This window comes from Erpetoichthys calabaricus, chromosome 7, assembly GCF_900747795.2.
Source record: "Erpetoichthys calabaricus chromosome 7, fErpCal1.3, whole genome shotgun sequence".
NCBI classification, from domain to species: Eukaryota; Metazoa; Chordata; class Cladistia; order Polypteriformes; family Polypteridae; genus Erpetoichthys; species Erpetoichthys calabaricus.
This window is the reverse complement of record NC_041400.2, coordinates 146,385,737-146,402,048: the sequence shown is the minus strand read 5'-3', so window position 1 is coordinate 146,402,048 and position 16,312 is coordinate 146,385,737. Positions and strand designations below refer to the sequence as shown.

The following is a 16,312-nucleotide window of genomic DNA, read 5'->3' as shown; positions in this document are numbered from 1 at the left end:
CATTTAACATTAATAACACAGAGACAGCCAATGGATTCTTTAAAGTCACAATTTTATTGCCAGCGTTCTTAACGTTTTATTTTCCCTGATACCTGACGTGAGAGTGTCAAGTATGTGATTTGTAATAATCTGTAATCATAATACAGCTAAAAAACAAACTTAAATACGTGATTCACAGGCAAGAAACTCACTAGAGCTGCTGGTATATTGAGAACAGACATGAAGACCGAAGAATATTTGACTGACATCAGCAAACAAAGAACAGATGGTGGGTGATCTGCAGGCAAGAAGGGGCTACAATGGAATATTAGGAACTTTGACAGTTTATTCAACGTTTAAAATTGTAATACGTTCATAGCCTTTAGGGTCTTTAAGGTGACCCGTTAAATGTAGGTGGCTATTTCATTTGGACATTCGAGTAAACACCAACAGTCAAACATTTGTTTTAATCTGACTGACTTAATCAAGTAGAGCCCACACTTAAATCCACGTCAATCCATTAAAATTAGGCGGACACAAATTTGTATTGTTATGTTCATTTAAATTTTCTTCAGACGTTGTTCAGTAACGATAAATATCTCATATGCAAACTTTTATTATTATTTTTTCAGAACCGCTACTTCATAAATGACTATGGTAAAAATACACTGCAGTCTTAATAATGCACTCGACAAAGTGCTATAGTGTAAGATACTGACACTAGTAGACTATCGTCGCAGAGGTATTTTATGAATACTGTATACACTCCGTCTCTTACAGTCACTTTATCTTGACTGTCCACCTTTAGAAATCATCTTACACGTCCACCTTTAGAAATTACACCCACCTTTCTTTTTACGTATCCAAAAGGCAATTGGCTAAAGTGGCCGATGAATGACAAATAACACCGATTGGCGATTTGTTGAATAAAACGGTGATTGACCGCGACGTTTAAATTTGCGATTGGCTGATCAGTGACTGACGTGCGCAAATTTAATATATGATTGGCTAAAGTCGAAAATGATATTAACGTCCATTTTACTCCGGTCTGCAGCAATATCTACTTAGAATAGTGAACGTATCTCAATCAGTCTTTTTTAAGAATAAATGCGATTCACACATAAAACAGTATCGATCTTTAACTGCTGCTCTACAACAACGAAAAAAATTTCCTTAACCGCGCGTGAGCCGCAGGCCATAGACTCATCCTCGGTGACGTCACGTGAAGCGCACCAATCCACCTGACTGCTGTGATTATTCAGTCAATTGGGACCCAAATGGTGAACTTTCAAAGGCGATAGAAGCGAACCAATGCGCCAAAAGGAGTGGTGTTGCTGGTTATTCATCTAATAATTTAAGCAGCAACCATTTATTTCCCTAATGCCGTTTTTCCTCTAGTACCGGAACTCAGATTTACTTCAGCTACAATCACGAAGATTAAGGAAGTTTTCCATTCACACTACACAGGGCCGTAGAATTAAACGCATAAAAAAATTGTTTTAATCGTTATTTTTGTTTGCGTTTATGAATACAATAAAAATAATTAGAATGTTTCCATCACGTCACATTTAGTGTATAAAACTGAAAGGAAATTGAATTAAAATGTATTAAATTACACAATTTGTTCACGCATACAATATTATTTCAAATCAATTTAACATGAAAATGTTTAGTCAATCTAATATTTCAAAACATATGTCAAGAAAACAACAATACATGTTTACAGATTTACATTTAATTTCTTTAGTGTTTGTCCTTTTAGTATTTTCATCCAAAACTTAATTTGGTGGCTCATCACTTGTATACAATGCATCCGGAAAGTATTCACAGCACATCACTTTTTCCATATTTTGTTATGTTACAGCCTTATTCCAAAATGGATTAAATTCATTTTTTCCTCAGAATTCTACACACAACACCCCATAATGACAACGTGAAAAAAGTTTGAGATTTTTGCAAATTTATTAAAAATAAAAAAATTGAGAAAGCACATGTACATAAGTATTCACAGCCTTTGCCATGAAGCTCAAAATTGAGCTCAGGTGCATCCTGTTTCCCCTGATCATCCTTGAGATGTTTCTGCAGCTTAATTGGAGTCCACCTGTGGTAAATTCAGTTGACTGGACATGATTTGGAAAGGCACACACCTGTCTATATAAGGTCCCACAGTTGACAGTTCATGTCAGAGCACAAACCAAGCATGAAGTCAAAGGAATTGTCTGTAGACCTCCGAGATAGGATTGTCTTGAGGCACAAATCTGGGGAAGGTTACAGAAAATTTTCTGCTGCTTTGAAGGTCCCAATGAGCACAGTGGCCTCCATCATTCGTAAGTGGAAGAAGTTCGAAACCACCAGGACTCTTCCTAGAGCTGGCTGGCCATCTAAACTGAGCGATCGGGGGAGAAGGGCCTTAGTCAGGGAGGTGACCAAGAACCCAATGGTCACTCTGTCAGAGCTCCAGAGGTCCTCTGTGGAGAGAGGAGAACCTTCCAGAAGAACAACCATCTCTGCAGCAATCCACCAATCAGGCCTGTATGGTAGAGTGGCCAGACGGAAGCCACTCCTTAGTAAAAGGCACATGGCAGCCCGCCTGGAGTTTGCCAAAAGGCACCTGAAGGACTCTCAGACCATGAGAAAGAAAATTCTCTGGTCTGATGAGACAAAGATTGAACTCTTTGGTGTGAATGCCAGGCGTCACGTTTGGAGGAAACCAGGCACCGCTCATCACCAGGCCAATACCATCCCTACAGTGAAGCATGGTGGTGGCAGCATCATGCTGTGGGGATGTTTTTCAGCGGCAGGAACTGGGAGACTAGTCAGGATAAAGGGAAAGATGACTGCAGCAATGTACAGAGACATCCTGGATGAAAACCTGCTCCAGGGCGCTCTTGACCTCAGACTGGGGCAACGGTTCATCTTTCAGCAGGACAACGACCCTAAGCACACAGCCAAGATATCAAAGGAGTGGCTTCAGGACAACTCTGTGAATGTCCTTGAGTGGCCCAGCCAGAGCCCAGACTTGAATCCGATTGAACATCTCTGGAGAGATCTTAAAATGGCTGTGCACCGACGCTTCCCATCCAACCTGATGGAGCTTGAGAGGTGCTGCAAAGAGGAATGGGCGAAACTGGCCAAGGATAGGTGTGCCAAGCTTGTGGCATCATATTCAAAAAGACTTAAGGCTGTAATTGCTGCCAAAGGTGCATCGACAAAGTATTGAGCAAAGGCTGTGAATACTTCTGTACATGTGATTTCTCAGTTTTTTTATTTTTAATAAATTTGCAAAAACCTCAAGTAAACTTTTTTCACGTTGTCATTATGGGGTGTTGTGTGTAGAATTCTGAGGAAACAAATGAATTTAATCCATTTTGGAATAAGGCTGTAACATAACAAAATGTGGAAAAAGTGATGTGCTGTGAATACTTTCCGGATGCACTGTAGTTTTTCAAGGTCCATCATTATACTGACATCCCAATATCCCTGCTACCTTCTTTCCATGATCTTGATATCCTGATGAAATCTTTCACTCTTTTGTTTACTCACTGCTCCAAGATTTTCAAGGAAAAATTCCAAATGCGACCCCAGAAAGTAAACTTTTGGACTCATGTTGCAACTCAATTTTTTAAACTTAATGAATATTTTTTTCACAACTTTTTTAAAATAATTTGAATCTTTATTGTTACCTAAAAACTTAGAAATCACTTCTTTAAATGATAACCATAGACTGTCATTCCAGGTCATTCATCAGACTCTGTATCATAAATCTAAGTACTTTAAAATAACTTAAATTAAAATTTAACGAATTCCACAATTTATTTGTGCATTTAATACTGTTTTAAATCAATTTAATATGATTTTTTTTTTTTTGAGCCAAAACGTTCTTTGGTGGCCTGTTCTTTGTTCACTTTTTCCGGTGCATCCCTATGAATCATCCAGCAGTAGTCCGCCATCACAGTGACATCCCAATGTCCCTGGTACCTTCTTTTCATGTCCTTGATAACCTGATTTTTCACATTTCTTTTTTTTGTTAATGTATAACTGTTATATTAAAAGTGTTGTTTATGAGTGTACTTATCTGCATAGTACATATGGAGAAAATTACAATCACATAAATTGTTCTTTTAAATGTTTTCAGTCATTCCAGGTTTTTCCATACTTAAAATAACAATAGGGTCCAAAGACAATGCCCACAACACCTTGTGTTTTCATTGCAAAACATACACTAGGGTGCATTTTTCATCTTGTATCTTAGGAGACAAACATTTTATTCTGCGTTTGTTAACTTAATTCCCCTTCACATGTTTATAGAAAAGTGGAGGAGTTCCTTCCCTTATGGGTTTAGCTCAAGCACTCAGCTCAGCTGACAGCATTTGTTATTATGGTCACGTGATAAAATAACTCTTGATTATCCATTCTTTGTCTACACAGGATGTAAGAAAACTTCCAAACGTGAAGATCCACTTGTTGATATTTGTACCACTCCTGTTTAAAGGTGAAATTATCTGACTACATATCCTTGTCTTCTTGCATGAATGTAAAGCAATTATTGTAGTTGTTATTCTATTGCTATGAAATAATATGAAATCTACCCCATTACACACAGAAAGAAACGGAAGACTTGCTTCACGTTTTTTTCCCACATTTATTTATATTGATACAATGCTATATAAAAACATTCAAAGAAAATGTGACTTTTCTTGTGTCGCAACTTTATCACCTACAATAGTACTGATTACTGTGTAGGAAAAAAATGATTGTGAAAAAGAGGCATATTTTAAGACCTGATACAATGTGTAGAATGGGCATGTACACTGAGAAATGAGAAGCCTGGAATTTGAGACTTTACAAGTTAATCATCCTGTCACTTTCTGCAGAGATCTTTTAAACATAAAAGACTGTATATGATTTAAGCCACGTGACAAACAATGCTTTTAGAAGTCTTAAAATGTTCATCTTCTATGATTAAACATACAGTATTACAGTTATACAGTATATGATAATTTGACAATTTCCTAAATTTGCACAATAGTTTTGAGTATAGATTGCTTGTAAAATCAAATATAGGACTATGCAGTAATCCCTAGAAAAATAAGTACGCACACATTCATTACCCAGTATGAACTCATGTGAAATGTCATTAAATGATTGAAGAGACACCTGGCTTCCTGTAACCCTATTAATCCAAACAGTGCACCATAAACACTGTAAAACCATCATAAATAAGGTTTCAATGAGTATGCATTGTATATCGATTTTTGCAGTATTGCTGCTTAAAGCATTATGAATGAACTTGTTGTAATTGGTCACACACAGAAATACAAAATGAATTAGCAAAAATTACAGACCGTATTGTAAAGCATAACCCTAGTCCATCTGTCCATTTCACATGCTTTTAATACAGGTCAGTATAATGGAGAGTCAAAGCCTACCCAAGTAGCACATGGTGAAATTCAAGAGTCACGGATGTGGTGCCAGTTCATGAAAGAAAACACTTATTTGCTTAATTAAACTGGGCCAATTTGAATCACAAACTGTGTTATATCTGCTACAATTGATGGGTGGGTGGTTATGTGTCAAAGTAACATGCACATAAATGCTAGGACCTAATGTTTTCCAGCAGAACATAGCATATAGCATCACACTGCCACTTCCAGCTTGCCTTCTTCCCATAGTGCATCCTGCTGCCATCTCTTCTCCAGGTAAATGACACACACATACTTGGCTGTCCACATGATCTAAAAGAAAATGTGATTCATCAGACCAGGCCACCTTCTTCCATTGCTTCATGGGCCAGTCTGATGTTCCTGCGCCTGTTGTAGGCACTTTCAGTAGTGGACTGTGGTCAGCATGGGCACTCTGAATGGTCTGCAGCTATGCAGTAATCTGCAATGCACTGTGTGTTCTGACTCATTCCTCTCATGTCCAGTACTGAGTTTTTCAGCAATTTGAAGTACAGTGGGATCGGACCAGATGGGCTACCTTTGCTCCTCACTTGCTTCAACGAGCCTTGGGTTCCTGTAACCCTGTCGCCAGTTCACTGGTTTTCCTTCCTTTGACCACTTTCAGCAGGTACAAATAACCACTGCATACTGGGAAAACCCTACAAGACCCACTGTTTTGGAGATGGTCTGACTCAGTTTTCTAGCCATCAAAATTTGGTCCCAATCAAAACTGCTCTGATCCTTACACTTGCCCATTTTTCCTGCTTCCAACACATCACTTTCAAGATCTGTTCATTTGCTGCCTAATGTGTCCCGTACCTTGACAGATGCCATTTCAATGAGATTATCAATGTTTTTCACTCCATCGGTCAGTGGTTTTAATGTTTTAGGTCATCCCTAGTTTGTGATAGGGCTTTGTTAAATTATTCTGCTAAGACAGACTTTCAAAGATTAACTCACCTCACAGTTTTTCATCCATTTTTGTTATCTATTGATTTAAGGACAGAGGCAAACTCCTGCTTATTTGGGTGTCTGAAGCATGAAATGATAAACCATACCAGACATCCTTGTTTTGATAGAAATTTACTGTACTTGTTTACATCAGAAGTTGACCTAAGCTGTTAAAAACGTTTTCACAGACTGCACATTTAAAGACCATACTCCCCTTTTAGGAATGTTTCAGCAATGCTTGGTTTGTAAGATAAGGGTCCTATTTAAAATGATAATGACTCCAAAAAGTCAGACAACTTCAATGTTTTAGTTACAGTTTCTTTACAGGTTTTCCTAATAAATTAGACAGAAACAGTCAGCCATTTTAAGATAATTAAAAGAGATGCCCAAGCATCTAAAATAAAAAATAAAGTCTGAAAACACAGAACTGCTAGAGAGAGACTGTCATATATTTTTTTTTTAATAATTGGTCAATTATTTTCATTGTGTGCATTCTATTTTAGTACCCATTTGTTGCTGAAATTTGACCAAGTTATCCTTACTGACCATGGAACTAGATTTGGTCTTTAAGTCTTGTGCTAAAATAACTGATACTTGATTCCATCTTAGCAAACTGTACAATAAACAGTACGGAGCTGGACAACCATCTAGCAAATGGTGGGTAGATTATGACCTGCCTCCCAAACCATGTGCCCTAGAGGTTTATTTTGACTGGAATTTTTCTGTCTCATTGCCAGTTGTTCCTAGCTTAATATGCTCATAATTCCACAAAACTAAATGATCAAAAGTACACATTTTAAAAGCTTAATCAGAAATATCATTAAAAGTATGGTTAATTGCAAAGAGAAATAGGGAGAATACTACTAAGGTTGGAGAATGATTTTGGAGGTTGCAAGCATACAATAGTATGGGTGTTCTCTTCAGTGAAATGTAACTGACCCATTGTGGTAGATGTTTGTTTCCTTTCTTCGCTGAAATTTAATTAAAGAAGAGGAGATGAAACAATGGAACTTGGGTGGGTTTTCTCTTTATTTCAAACGTAAACCTTCATTTTAAATACCAAGTTTTTACAGTGAACACCATCCCAAAGTGCTTTAAAAAGGAGTATTTACATAAATATTTTACACAACTGAACAACAGGCGGGTTAGGTGATTTTCTTGAGGTGGCTTCAAGTCTAATGTCAATTAATGGAATCGGGCAACGCCTAAAGACAAAGTTAATACATTGTGATGAACAACAAGAATAGCAATAATGCAAATTACATAGTAACAGTATACATGTACTCTATTAGTTTAATTCGGTCAATTCATTTTCATTTTATATAGTACCTTTCATACCAAACAACATTACAAATTGCATAAATAAACACATGAATACAATACAAGGCAACTAATGCTATCAAGGAAGATAAAACGATTTATAATAAAAGAGCACATTCTACATTTCTAAGCCTCCTACCATTACAGGAAAAGTAGTAACTGAAATGGGAAATGGTTAATAACCATGAAACAGATGCTTATTCCAGGGTGTGGTCATTCGGAAAATTAAGGCACTTTTTGATATACATTAGTATACTGAATTTGAAAAAAATCTCTTCTCAGGCAACCAAAATTATTAGAACAAAAACATATCTATGTAGATTATATTTTCATCTCTATACAGAGATGAGGTCACATTCTAAGTTCTGTGTAGGGTGCAGTTTTGTTCATCAACCAAGAAAAAAATCTGTTCCTGCAGCAAAAAAAAAAAGATATAACAACTTTCATCTTGGCAGAAAAGGCACAATCTGTGCAGGCAGACTTCAATTTGTTCCGAAGACTTGGCAACCTAGATTTGCAAAAGCCACAAATGTATTTCTATTGAATCTAGCAGTACTCATTCCTAATATTAAAAACTACTACAGGGGACACTAGCACACACTCTTTGGAAAAGAAAGGCAATTCCGTTACATGTTTAAGAAATTACAGGACAATATACCTTTAAAGAAGAAATGGAGCAAAATAATTTTGGTAAACATTTACAATTTTCCTATATATGATATAGAGTATACAGAAATCATATCAATAATATATATTTTAAACTGGGTAAAACTTAAAGAAAACAAAGAAATTGTAAGAAGCTTCTGTACTGAACATCTCAATATATTGTAAGAAAGTTTCATAGCTCTGGCAAGACTGCCAGAAAAAAACACTCCAAGAACTTGTTTTCTGTCAGTACAACATAAACATTGTTAAAATATTTAGTCAAAGAAAGGGTTCAGTTTTGCTTAACTGAAAAAAATCAAAATTACCACTCGCTTGACTAAATCACTGTAGATCACCTCTGTCCATATAGGTCTACTGTAGCTCCGGAAACATTTTATAGCATTTGCAACGTAAAATAACATACACCAGCAATTTACAGTCAAAGCTCAAAATACAAAAAGCATACAAAAAATTGCCTAAACCACTTTAAAATTAAACGTGAAGCTATTTTATATATAGCTGCCTAAAAACTGCCTAGTATTTCACATAGTGCTGTGCTACATAATTAAATGTTTTCAAAGAAGTTTTCTGTATTTTTTCTAATAGTTTTCCATTGAAATCATACATTTCAAATATTCAATTCATTGAAATCTCTTGGATTTAAGACTAAAATTATTTGTAGTTTGTTTTATTTATTAAAGTTCTTATTGTAGGCTGTTTATTTATATGTATGTAACATGTACTAAAACTGTTAATTAAATGAAAATATCATTTGATTCTATATAATCCTTGCTTTACTTTTGGCTGACTCCAAAATACTATTTTTTTCATAAAAGAAAGAAAAAAAACAACTATAAATCACAGATTTGGTATAACTGGTATATAAGTTATGAATGACTAAAAATTCTATTTATAAATAAACTAAGCAATCCATACCACTTATAGATGACTAATATATATGTAAGCAATGTTAGTATTTGTAGCGAAAACAAATTTATATGCCAGTATCACTAAACAAAAAATTAATTCAAAACATACATATTGACAGAAACATTTTGAATTTGCTCCAAAACTTTCTTGGTAAAAGAAAAGACACCATTTATGTATGATATTTCAAACACAAAATAACTAGCTTGGCAAACCTTAAGTTGCTGCAAGTTATTTCAACCCATTTGCTTAATTAGAAGCCAATTCTTGCCGATAATAGAACTTTTTATTTAATATTCTGGCTTATTAATGTTCTTAAGCCATGTCAAGTCATTCTTATATTGTTGATTGTTCTTTTCCAAGAAAATCACTCAAATGCTTTGTGGAACAAGGTAGATGAGAAATCCTCAGTCATTCCCTTTGTTTCTGTTTAATTTCTTTCCAAATAGTTTATTAAAATAGATACTTCATGATGAACACACATTGGTGCAAATGGAAATAAATTATGCGGTGAGCTGCTGGTTCCTTTGTCATTTTCATCTCATTTTTAAGTAAGACAAAAAAAAAAAAAGTGAATGGAACTAATGAATACTAAAATGAGCAATTAAAGTTTGGGAGTTTTAATGACTGAATCCAAAAGGAAGCACAAACATTTTGTTTGAGCAGTAATTGTTTCAGAAGCAGTTAATTGCATTTTGAATAAGAAACTGAGCTGGAACAAAATCTGCAGTCACTGCCTCCCTGATCTAGCTGTTGCAAAAGAATACCACTGTATTTTAGTCAAAAGGATAATTGACAGCTCAAACAAACAATTCAGGATAACCTTTCCAAATTATAAATCTTCAGGTAATGAAAAATATTCCCTACATTTTGATAAAAAGGTTTAACACACTTTGTCAAAGAAGAACCATTCAGAAGACCCCAGTGCTACGCTGTCATTACTGTTGTTGTTTTTCCGGAGTAATGACAATATACTACAAATGGATTGTAGATTGTTCTAATGAACTATCTGATGAATTGAGTAAGAAACACACTGATCTACAAAGCCTACAGCTCAAACTGAGTTGTCATTAAGGAAACACACACACAAAAAAGAAATCACAATCCTTACTTTTTGTTTTAACATAAGTCCACTTTATGATTTAATACTGATAAGCATTAGAGATATGATGCAAGAGAAACACTTTCTGAAAATTTGAGATGATGGTTTCAGTTCATTAAAATTATTACCTTTTCAACACCTTTAAGTTATTCCATTACATTACCAATAAATCATGCAACCATATATGTTAAATAGGAGCCAGTAAATGACCATGAACTTCACTGCAACAGAAATAAATAAACACACACGTTCATACACAAAAACATATGTAATATGTAAGAACTATGCATCATGTTTGATTAGGAAAACAGTGAAATTTGTATATAAACCTACAAAATAAAAAGGTAACTGGATGAATATTAAGAATAAGAGAAACTAACATACATAATTTTAACTCCAAATAATATATAGTGTTAGGAAAAAAAATGTAAAATGAGCAAAAAGAGTTAAGTTTCAAACCATTAGTTATAAAAAAAACAAAAAGGTTTTATGCATTTACAACACACACCCATTTGGTATTTCTCCAATACAATAAAAAAGGCAGATAAATTATATAATAAACAAAGATGATCAACCAGAAAGATTCCTCCCTAATAATCTGCAAGGGATGTAAAAGCCCACATTGCAGACACAAGGAGGTTGATTATGTAACTACCAAAAAAGTCTCTTTTGCATATTTTAACTACTGTAAAAAATTAAGTATTTCCTTAGCATTTTCTGTATTCCAGCCTTGTCCTTTGAGTGGACCTTCACAAACTGTTACATATTTACTTAGTATCTGTTTGCCAATGTCTCTGAAATTAAGATTTTCTTTAATGCGATCGGGTGTGCTTGTGTCACAGTCATCGTACTTCACTGCCCAGAAGCACATCTCACCAATATACATCATTGTCAGCAAATGTGTATCAGAAAACACACCTATAAAAATAAGATAAGAACAATTAATTTTTAAAAATACACAAAGGAGAAAAGTGAACCTATGTAATGACAGTAGGATATATTAATATTTCACTCCATGTTTAAAGCAGGATGTGAAAAATGTACTTAGATAATATTTGGCAAATGTAGCATGTACACCTTTACATATTACCCAGGATCTCCTTATTGCAAGACAGCAGCACTACTACTGTGCCACTACTCACTACTTAATTCAGTTCCAGATTTTAATGGTGAGTGAATGTTAATTAGACTTGTACTTGGTATTCCATGAAGTATTTCAAATCAGGATGGCAATATGTGTAGAAAAAAATTAATGTATTTTAAACATGAATTTCAATATACTCATTCTGACAATAAAAGCATTTTCTCTAATTAAATATTTATTATTGTCATTTAAGCTACTTTATTCATTCACTTTCTAAACCAGTTTAATTTGTGTAAGGGTTGTAAGCATTGGAGTCAATTCCAGCAGTGTTGGGTACAAATTAGGAACCCACTCTAGAAAGGGAAACAGTCCATCTTAGGGCACACTTCACAAAGGGACATAGAGTCACAAATCAAAGGACATGTTAGTGGGATTGAGGAGGTCTTCGAAGTACTCCCCCCACCGACCCACAACGTCCCGAGTCGAGGTCAGCAGCGCACCATCCCCACCATATACAGTGTTGACACTGCACTGCTTCCCCCTCCTGAGACACCGGACGGTGGACCAGAATCTCCTCGAAGCCGTCCGAAAGTCGTTCTCCATGGCCTCCCCAAACTCCTCCCATGCCAGAGTTTTTGCCTCAGCAACCACCGAAGCTGCATTCCGCTTGGCCTGCCGGTACCTATTAGCTGCCTCCAGAGTCCCACAGGACAAAAGGGACCGGTAGGACTCCTTCTTCAGCTTGACAGCATCCTTCACCGCCGGTGTCCACCAACGGGTTTGGGGATTGCCGCCACGACAGGCACCGACCACCTTACGGCCACAGCTCCGGTCAGCCACCTCAACAATAGAGGTACGGAACATGGCCCATTCGGACTCAATGTCCCCCACCTCCCTCGGGACGTGGTCGAAGTTCTGACGGAGGTGGGAGTTGAAGCTACTTCTGACACGGGGCTCTGCCAGACGTTCCCAGCAGACCCTCACAACACGTTTGGGCCTACCAGGCCTGACCGGCATCCTCCCCCACCATCGAAGCCAACTCACCACAAGGTGGTGATCAGTTGATAGCTCCGCCCCTCTCTTCACCCGAGTTTCCAAGACATATGGCCGCAAGTCCGACGACACGACCACAAAGTCGATCATCGAACTGAGGCCTAGGTTGTCCTGGTGCCAAGTGCACATACGAACACCCCTATGCTTGAACATGGTGTTCGTTATGGACAATCCGTGACGAGCACAGAAGTCCAATAACAAAACACCGCTCGGGTTCAGATCGGGGGGGGCCATTCCTCCCAATCACGCCATTCCAGGTCTCACTGTCATTGCCCACGTGAGTATTGAAGTCTCCCAGCAGTACGAGGGAGTCCCCAGAAGGTATGCCCTCTAGCACCCCCTCCAGGGACTCCAAAAAGGGTGGGTACTCCGAACTGCTGTTCGGTGCATATGCACAAACAACAGTTAGGACCCGTCCCCCCCCACCCAAAGGCGGAGGGAGGCTACCCTCTCGTCCACCGGGGTAAACCCCAATGTACAGGCTCCAAGTCGGGGGGCAATAAGTATGCCCACACCCGCTCGGCGCCTCTCACCGGGGGCTACTCCAGAGTGGTACAGAGTCCAGCCCCTCTCAAGGAGATTGGTTCCAGAGTCCAAGCTGTGCGTCGAGGTGAGCCTGACTATATCTAGCCGGAACCTCTCAACCTCATGCACTAACATGCCTTCCAATGAGGAAGCAGAGCCTGGGGACTCGGAGGTGGGCTCCCCCATCTCTGGGCCTGAGGTCACAGAGGTGGTCAAAAAACTCCTTGGTGGCAGGGCCCCGGGGGTGGATGAGATACGCCCGGAGTTCCTCAAGGCTCTGAATGTTGTAGGGCTGTCTTGATTGACACGTCTCTACAACATCGCATGGACATCAGGGACAGTGCCTCTGGATTGGCAGACTGGGGTGGTGGTCCCCCTCTTTAAGAAGGGGGACCGGAGGGTGTGTTCCAACTACAGAGGGATCATACTCCTCAGCCTCCCTGGAAAAGTCTATTCGGGGGTCCTGGAGAGGAGGGTCCGTCAGATCGTCGAACCTCGGATTCAGGAGGAACAGTGTGGTTTTCGTCCTGGTCGTGGAACAGTGGACCAGCTCTACACCCTTAGTAGGGTCATGGAGGGTGCATGGGAATTTTCCCAACCAGTCTACATGTGTTTTGTGGACTTGGAAAAGGCGTTCGACCGTGTCCCTCGGGGAATCCTGTTGGGGGTATTCCGAGAGTATGGGGTACCGGACACCTTGATAAGGGCTGTTCGGTCCCTGTATGATTGGTGTCAGAGCTTGGTCCGCATTGCCGGCAGTAAGTCGAACCCGTTTTCAGTGAGAGTTGGACTCCGCCAGGGCTGCCCTTTGTCACCGATTCTGTTCATAACTTTTATGGACAGAATTTCTAGGCGCAGCCAGGGTGTTGAGGGGGTCCAGTTTGGTGGACTCAGGATTGGGTCACTGCTTTTTGCAGATGATGTTGTCCTGTTTGCTTCATCAGGCCGTGATCTTCAGTTCTCTCTGGATCGGTTCGCAGCTGAGTGTGAAGTGGCTGGGATGGGAATCAGCACCTCCAAATCCGAGACCTCAGCTGAAAAAGGGTGGAATGCCCTCTCAGGGTTGGGAGTGAGATCCTGCCTCAAGTGGAGGAGTTCAAGTATCTCGGGGTCTTGTTCACGAGTGAAGGAAGAATGGAGCGTGAGATCGACAGGCGGATCAGTGTGGCATCCGCAGTGATGCGGGCTCTGCGTGGTGCATAAGGCAAAGCTCTCAATTTACCGGTCGATCTATGTTCCTGCCCTCACCTATGGTCATGAGCTGTGGGTAGTGACTGAAAGAACGAGATCGCGAATACAAGCGGCTGAAATGAGTTTCCTCCGCAGGGTGTCTGGGCTCTCCCTTAAAGATAGGGTGAAAAGCTCAGTCACCCGGGAGGGGCTCAGAGTAGAGCCACTGCTCCTCCGCATTGAGAGGAGTCAGATGAGGTGGCTCGGGCATCTGATCAGGATGCCTCCTGGACGCCTCCCCGGTGAGGTGTTCCGGGCACGTCCAACCGGGAGGAGGCCCCGGGGTAGACCCAGGACACGCTGGAGGGACTATGTCTCCCGGCTGGCCTGGGAACGCCTTGGGATTCTCCCGGAAGAACTAGAAGAAGTGGCCAGGGAGAGGGAAGTCTGGGCATCTCTGCTCAAGCTGCTGCCCCTGCGACCCGACCTCGGATAAGCGGAAGAGGATGGATGGATGGATGAAATCAAAGGACATTCGTCTTTCTAATATGGAAGGAAATGTTGAATACGAAAAGGAAAATACATCTAAATCCTGGGAGAATAGGCAAAATCCAAACAGAAAGTGATTAGATGCCAATCTTTGCCCAGTTTCCAAATGCCATGAGGCATTGGTGCTAACCACTGCACCACCACACTGCTCCAACATACACTATATTCAATACAAGACAAAATTCTGGTTTAAATTTGTATTCATTTGTGGTATTTTTATATTTTTATTTTCATAAAAATTAAGATTTTATTTAGACATACAAGTAACATTATAGTGGAAAATTTTCACTGGTATACAATTCAAGGCTAATTTTTGAGAAGGTTGAATCGGTCTTCAGTATAATCAACGTTTAATAAATAACAAGAGATGAAACAAAAAGACAATGCATAGAAAAGTATTTTAATTCCATAAAGTGATTTTTTTGGTGACACAGTATCTTGTATATTATATTTTGGTTTTCCTTACCTTTACCACTTCCTAAACATTAGTGGTTCACAACTAAATATGCACAATTCTACATTTTAAAGATCTCTGTGCTTTAAATAATCCCTATAATTATTATCTTTCTTATAAGTAAATATCAAAATAGAGCTATTATCTTCTCTAATGTTAAACCATAATGTTTTTCTTCTTATGGTAATTAATTATACTGTGGTATTAATGGAAGACTACAGGGGAACTCGATGTATTTGCAAAAGGTAGACAAGAAGTAAAGGAAATTCCCATTGTGAAAATACAGAAGGTTGGAGAAACACTGCTCACTCTTTCATTTCTTTTTCAGTATGAATAATTTTAACTTTATTTACTCTATATTGATATGTCAATTAAAATGTTGTCATTATGCTTCAAAGAGCAAAACCCTCTGTGATTTCACTCCACACTATGCTATTGGCATATGAAAACATCATCAATTTATTAATATAAAATGCAACATACTGAACATTGTATGATGAAAAATGATTTGTGTTAATAAACTAGATCAGAGTCAGGATTACACATGGTAGCATTACACTAGCATTACAGCTATTCATTTACACTTGACCAATTAAAAAAGTAAAGCCTTTAGCAAATGTATAACTATGACAGGGATGTTGGATCAGGAGTTCCCAAGCTTTTCCACCCTGTGGCAACTTTTCTAAAGTTACCCCCAAGTTGTTTTGTTCAGTAATTTGAGTTTATACTTCTACCATTAAAGCTATTAACAAAGTGGAAATTTTAAGATACTGTTTTTAACATTTTTAAGTTCAAATAACAAGACTAATGGCATATTATATTGCTATTTCACTTTCAACTAATGATTAGCAGATACTCTTACACCAGAACAAAACACATTGAGTTGATGAGAACAATCAGTAAGACACTGTTGCTTTTCCCCTATGATTATGAATATCCTGTGTGCAGTTGTTGAAAGAGCAAGTTTCATGTCATTTTTGGAAACTAATCAAAATATTCTCAACTTCAGCTTTTTTTTTAAGCAAATTAACCCCATGTGGGTAAATTTTACCCTTGGTAGGGAATCCCTTTGCTAGATAAACAGAATATTGTGTGCTGAAATAAAAAAAATA

The 16,312-nt window shown here is 38.3% G+C and overlaps 1 protein-coding gene across 1 annotated transcript in view; it reads right to left on the bottom strand.

Moving 5' to 3' along the window:
• Positions 1 to 7,416: 7,416 nt before the first annotated feature.
• Positions 7,417 to 16,312, bottom strand: part of rimoc1 (rab7a interacting mon1-ccz1 complex subunit 1) — a 29,433-nt gene continuing 20,537 nt past the window's right edge. Inside the window, exon 6 of the mRNA XM_028805520.2 lies at positions 7,417 to 11,283. Within this exon, the coding sequence (XP_028661353.1) occupies positions 11,048 to 11,283 (236 nt within the window). The 3' untranslated portion in view covers positions 7,417 to 11,047. The remainder of the gene's footprint in view (positions 11,284 to 16,312) is intronic.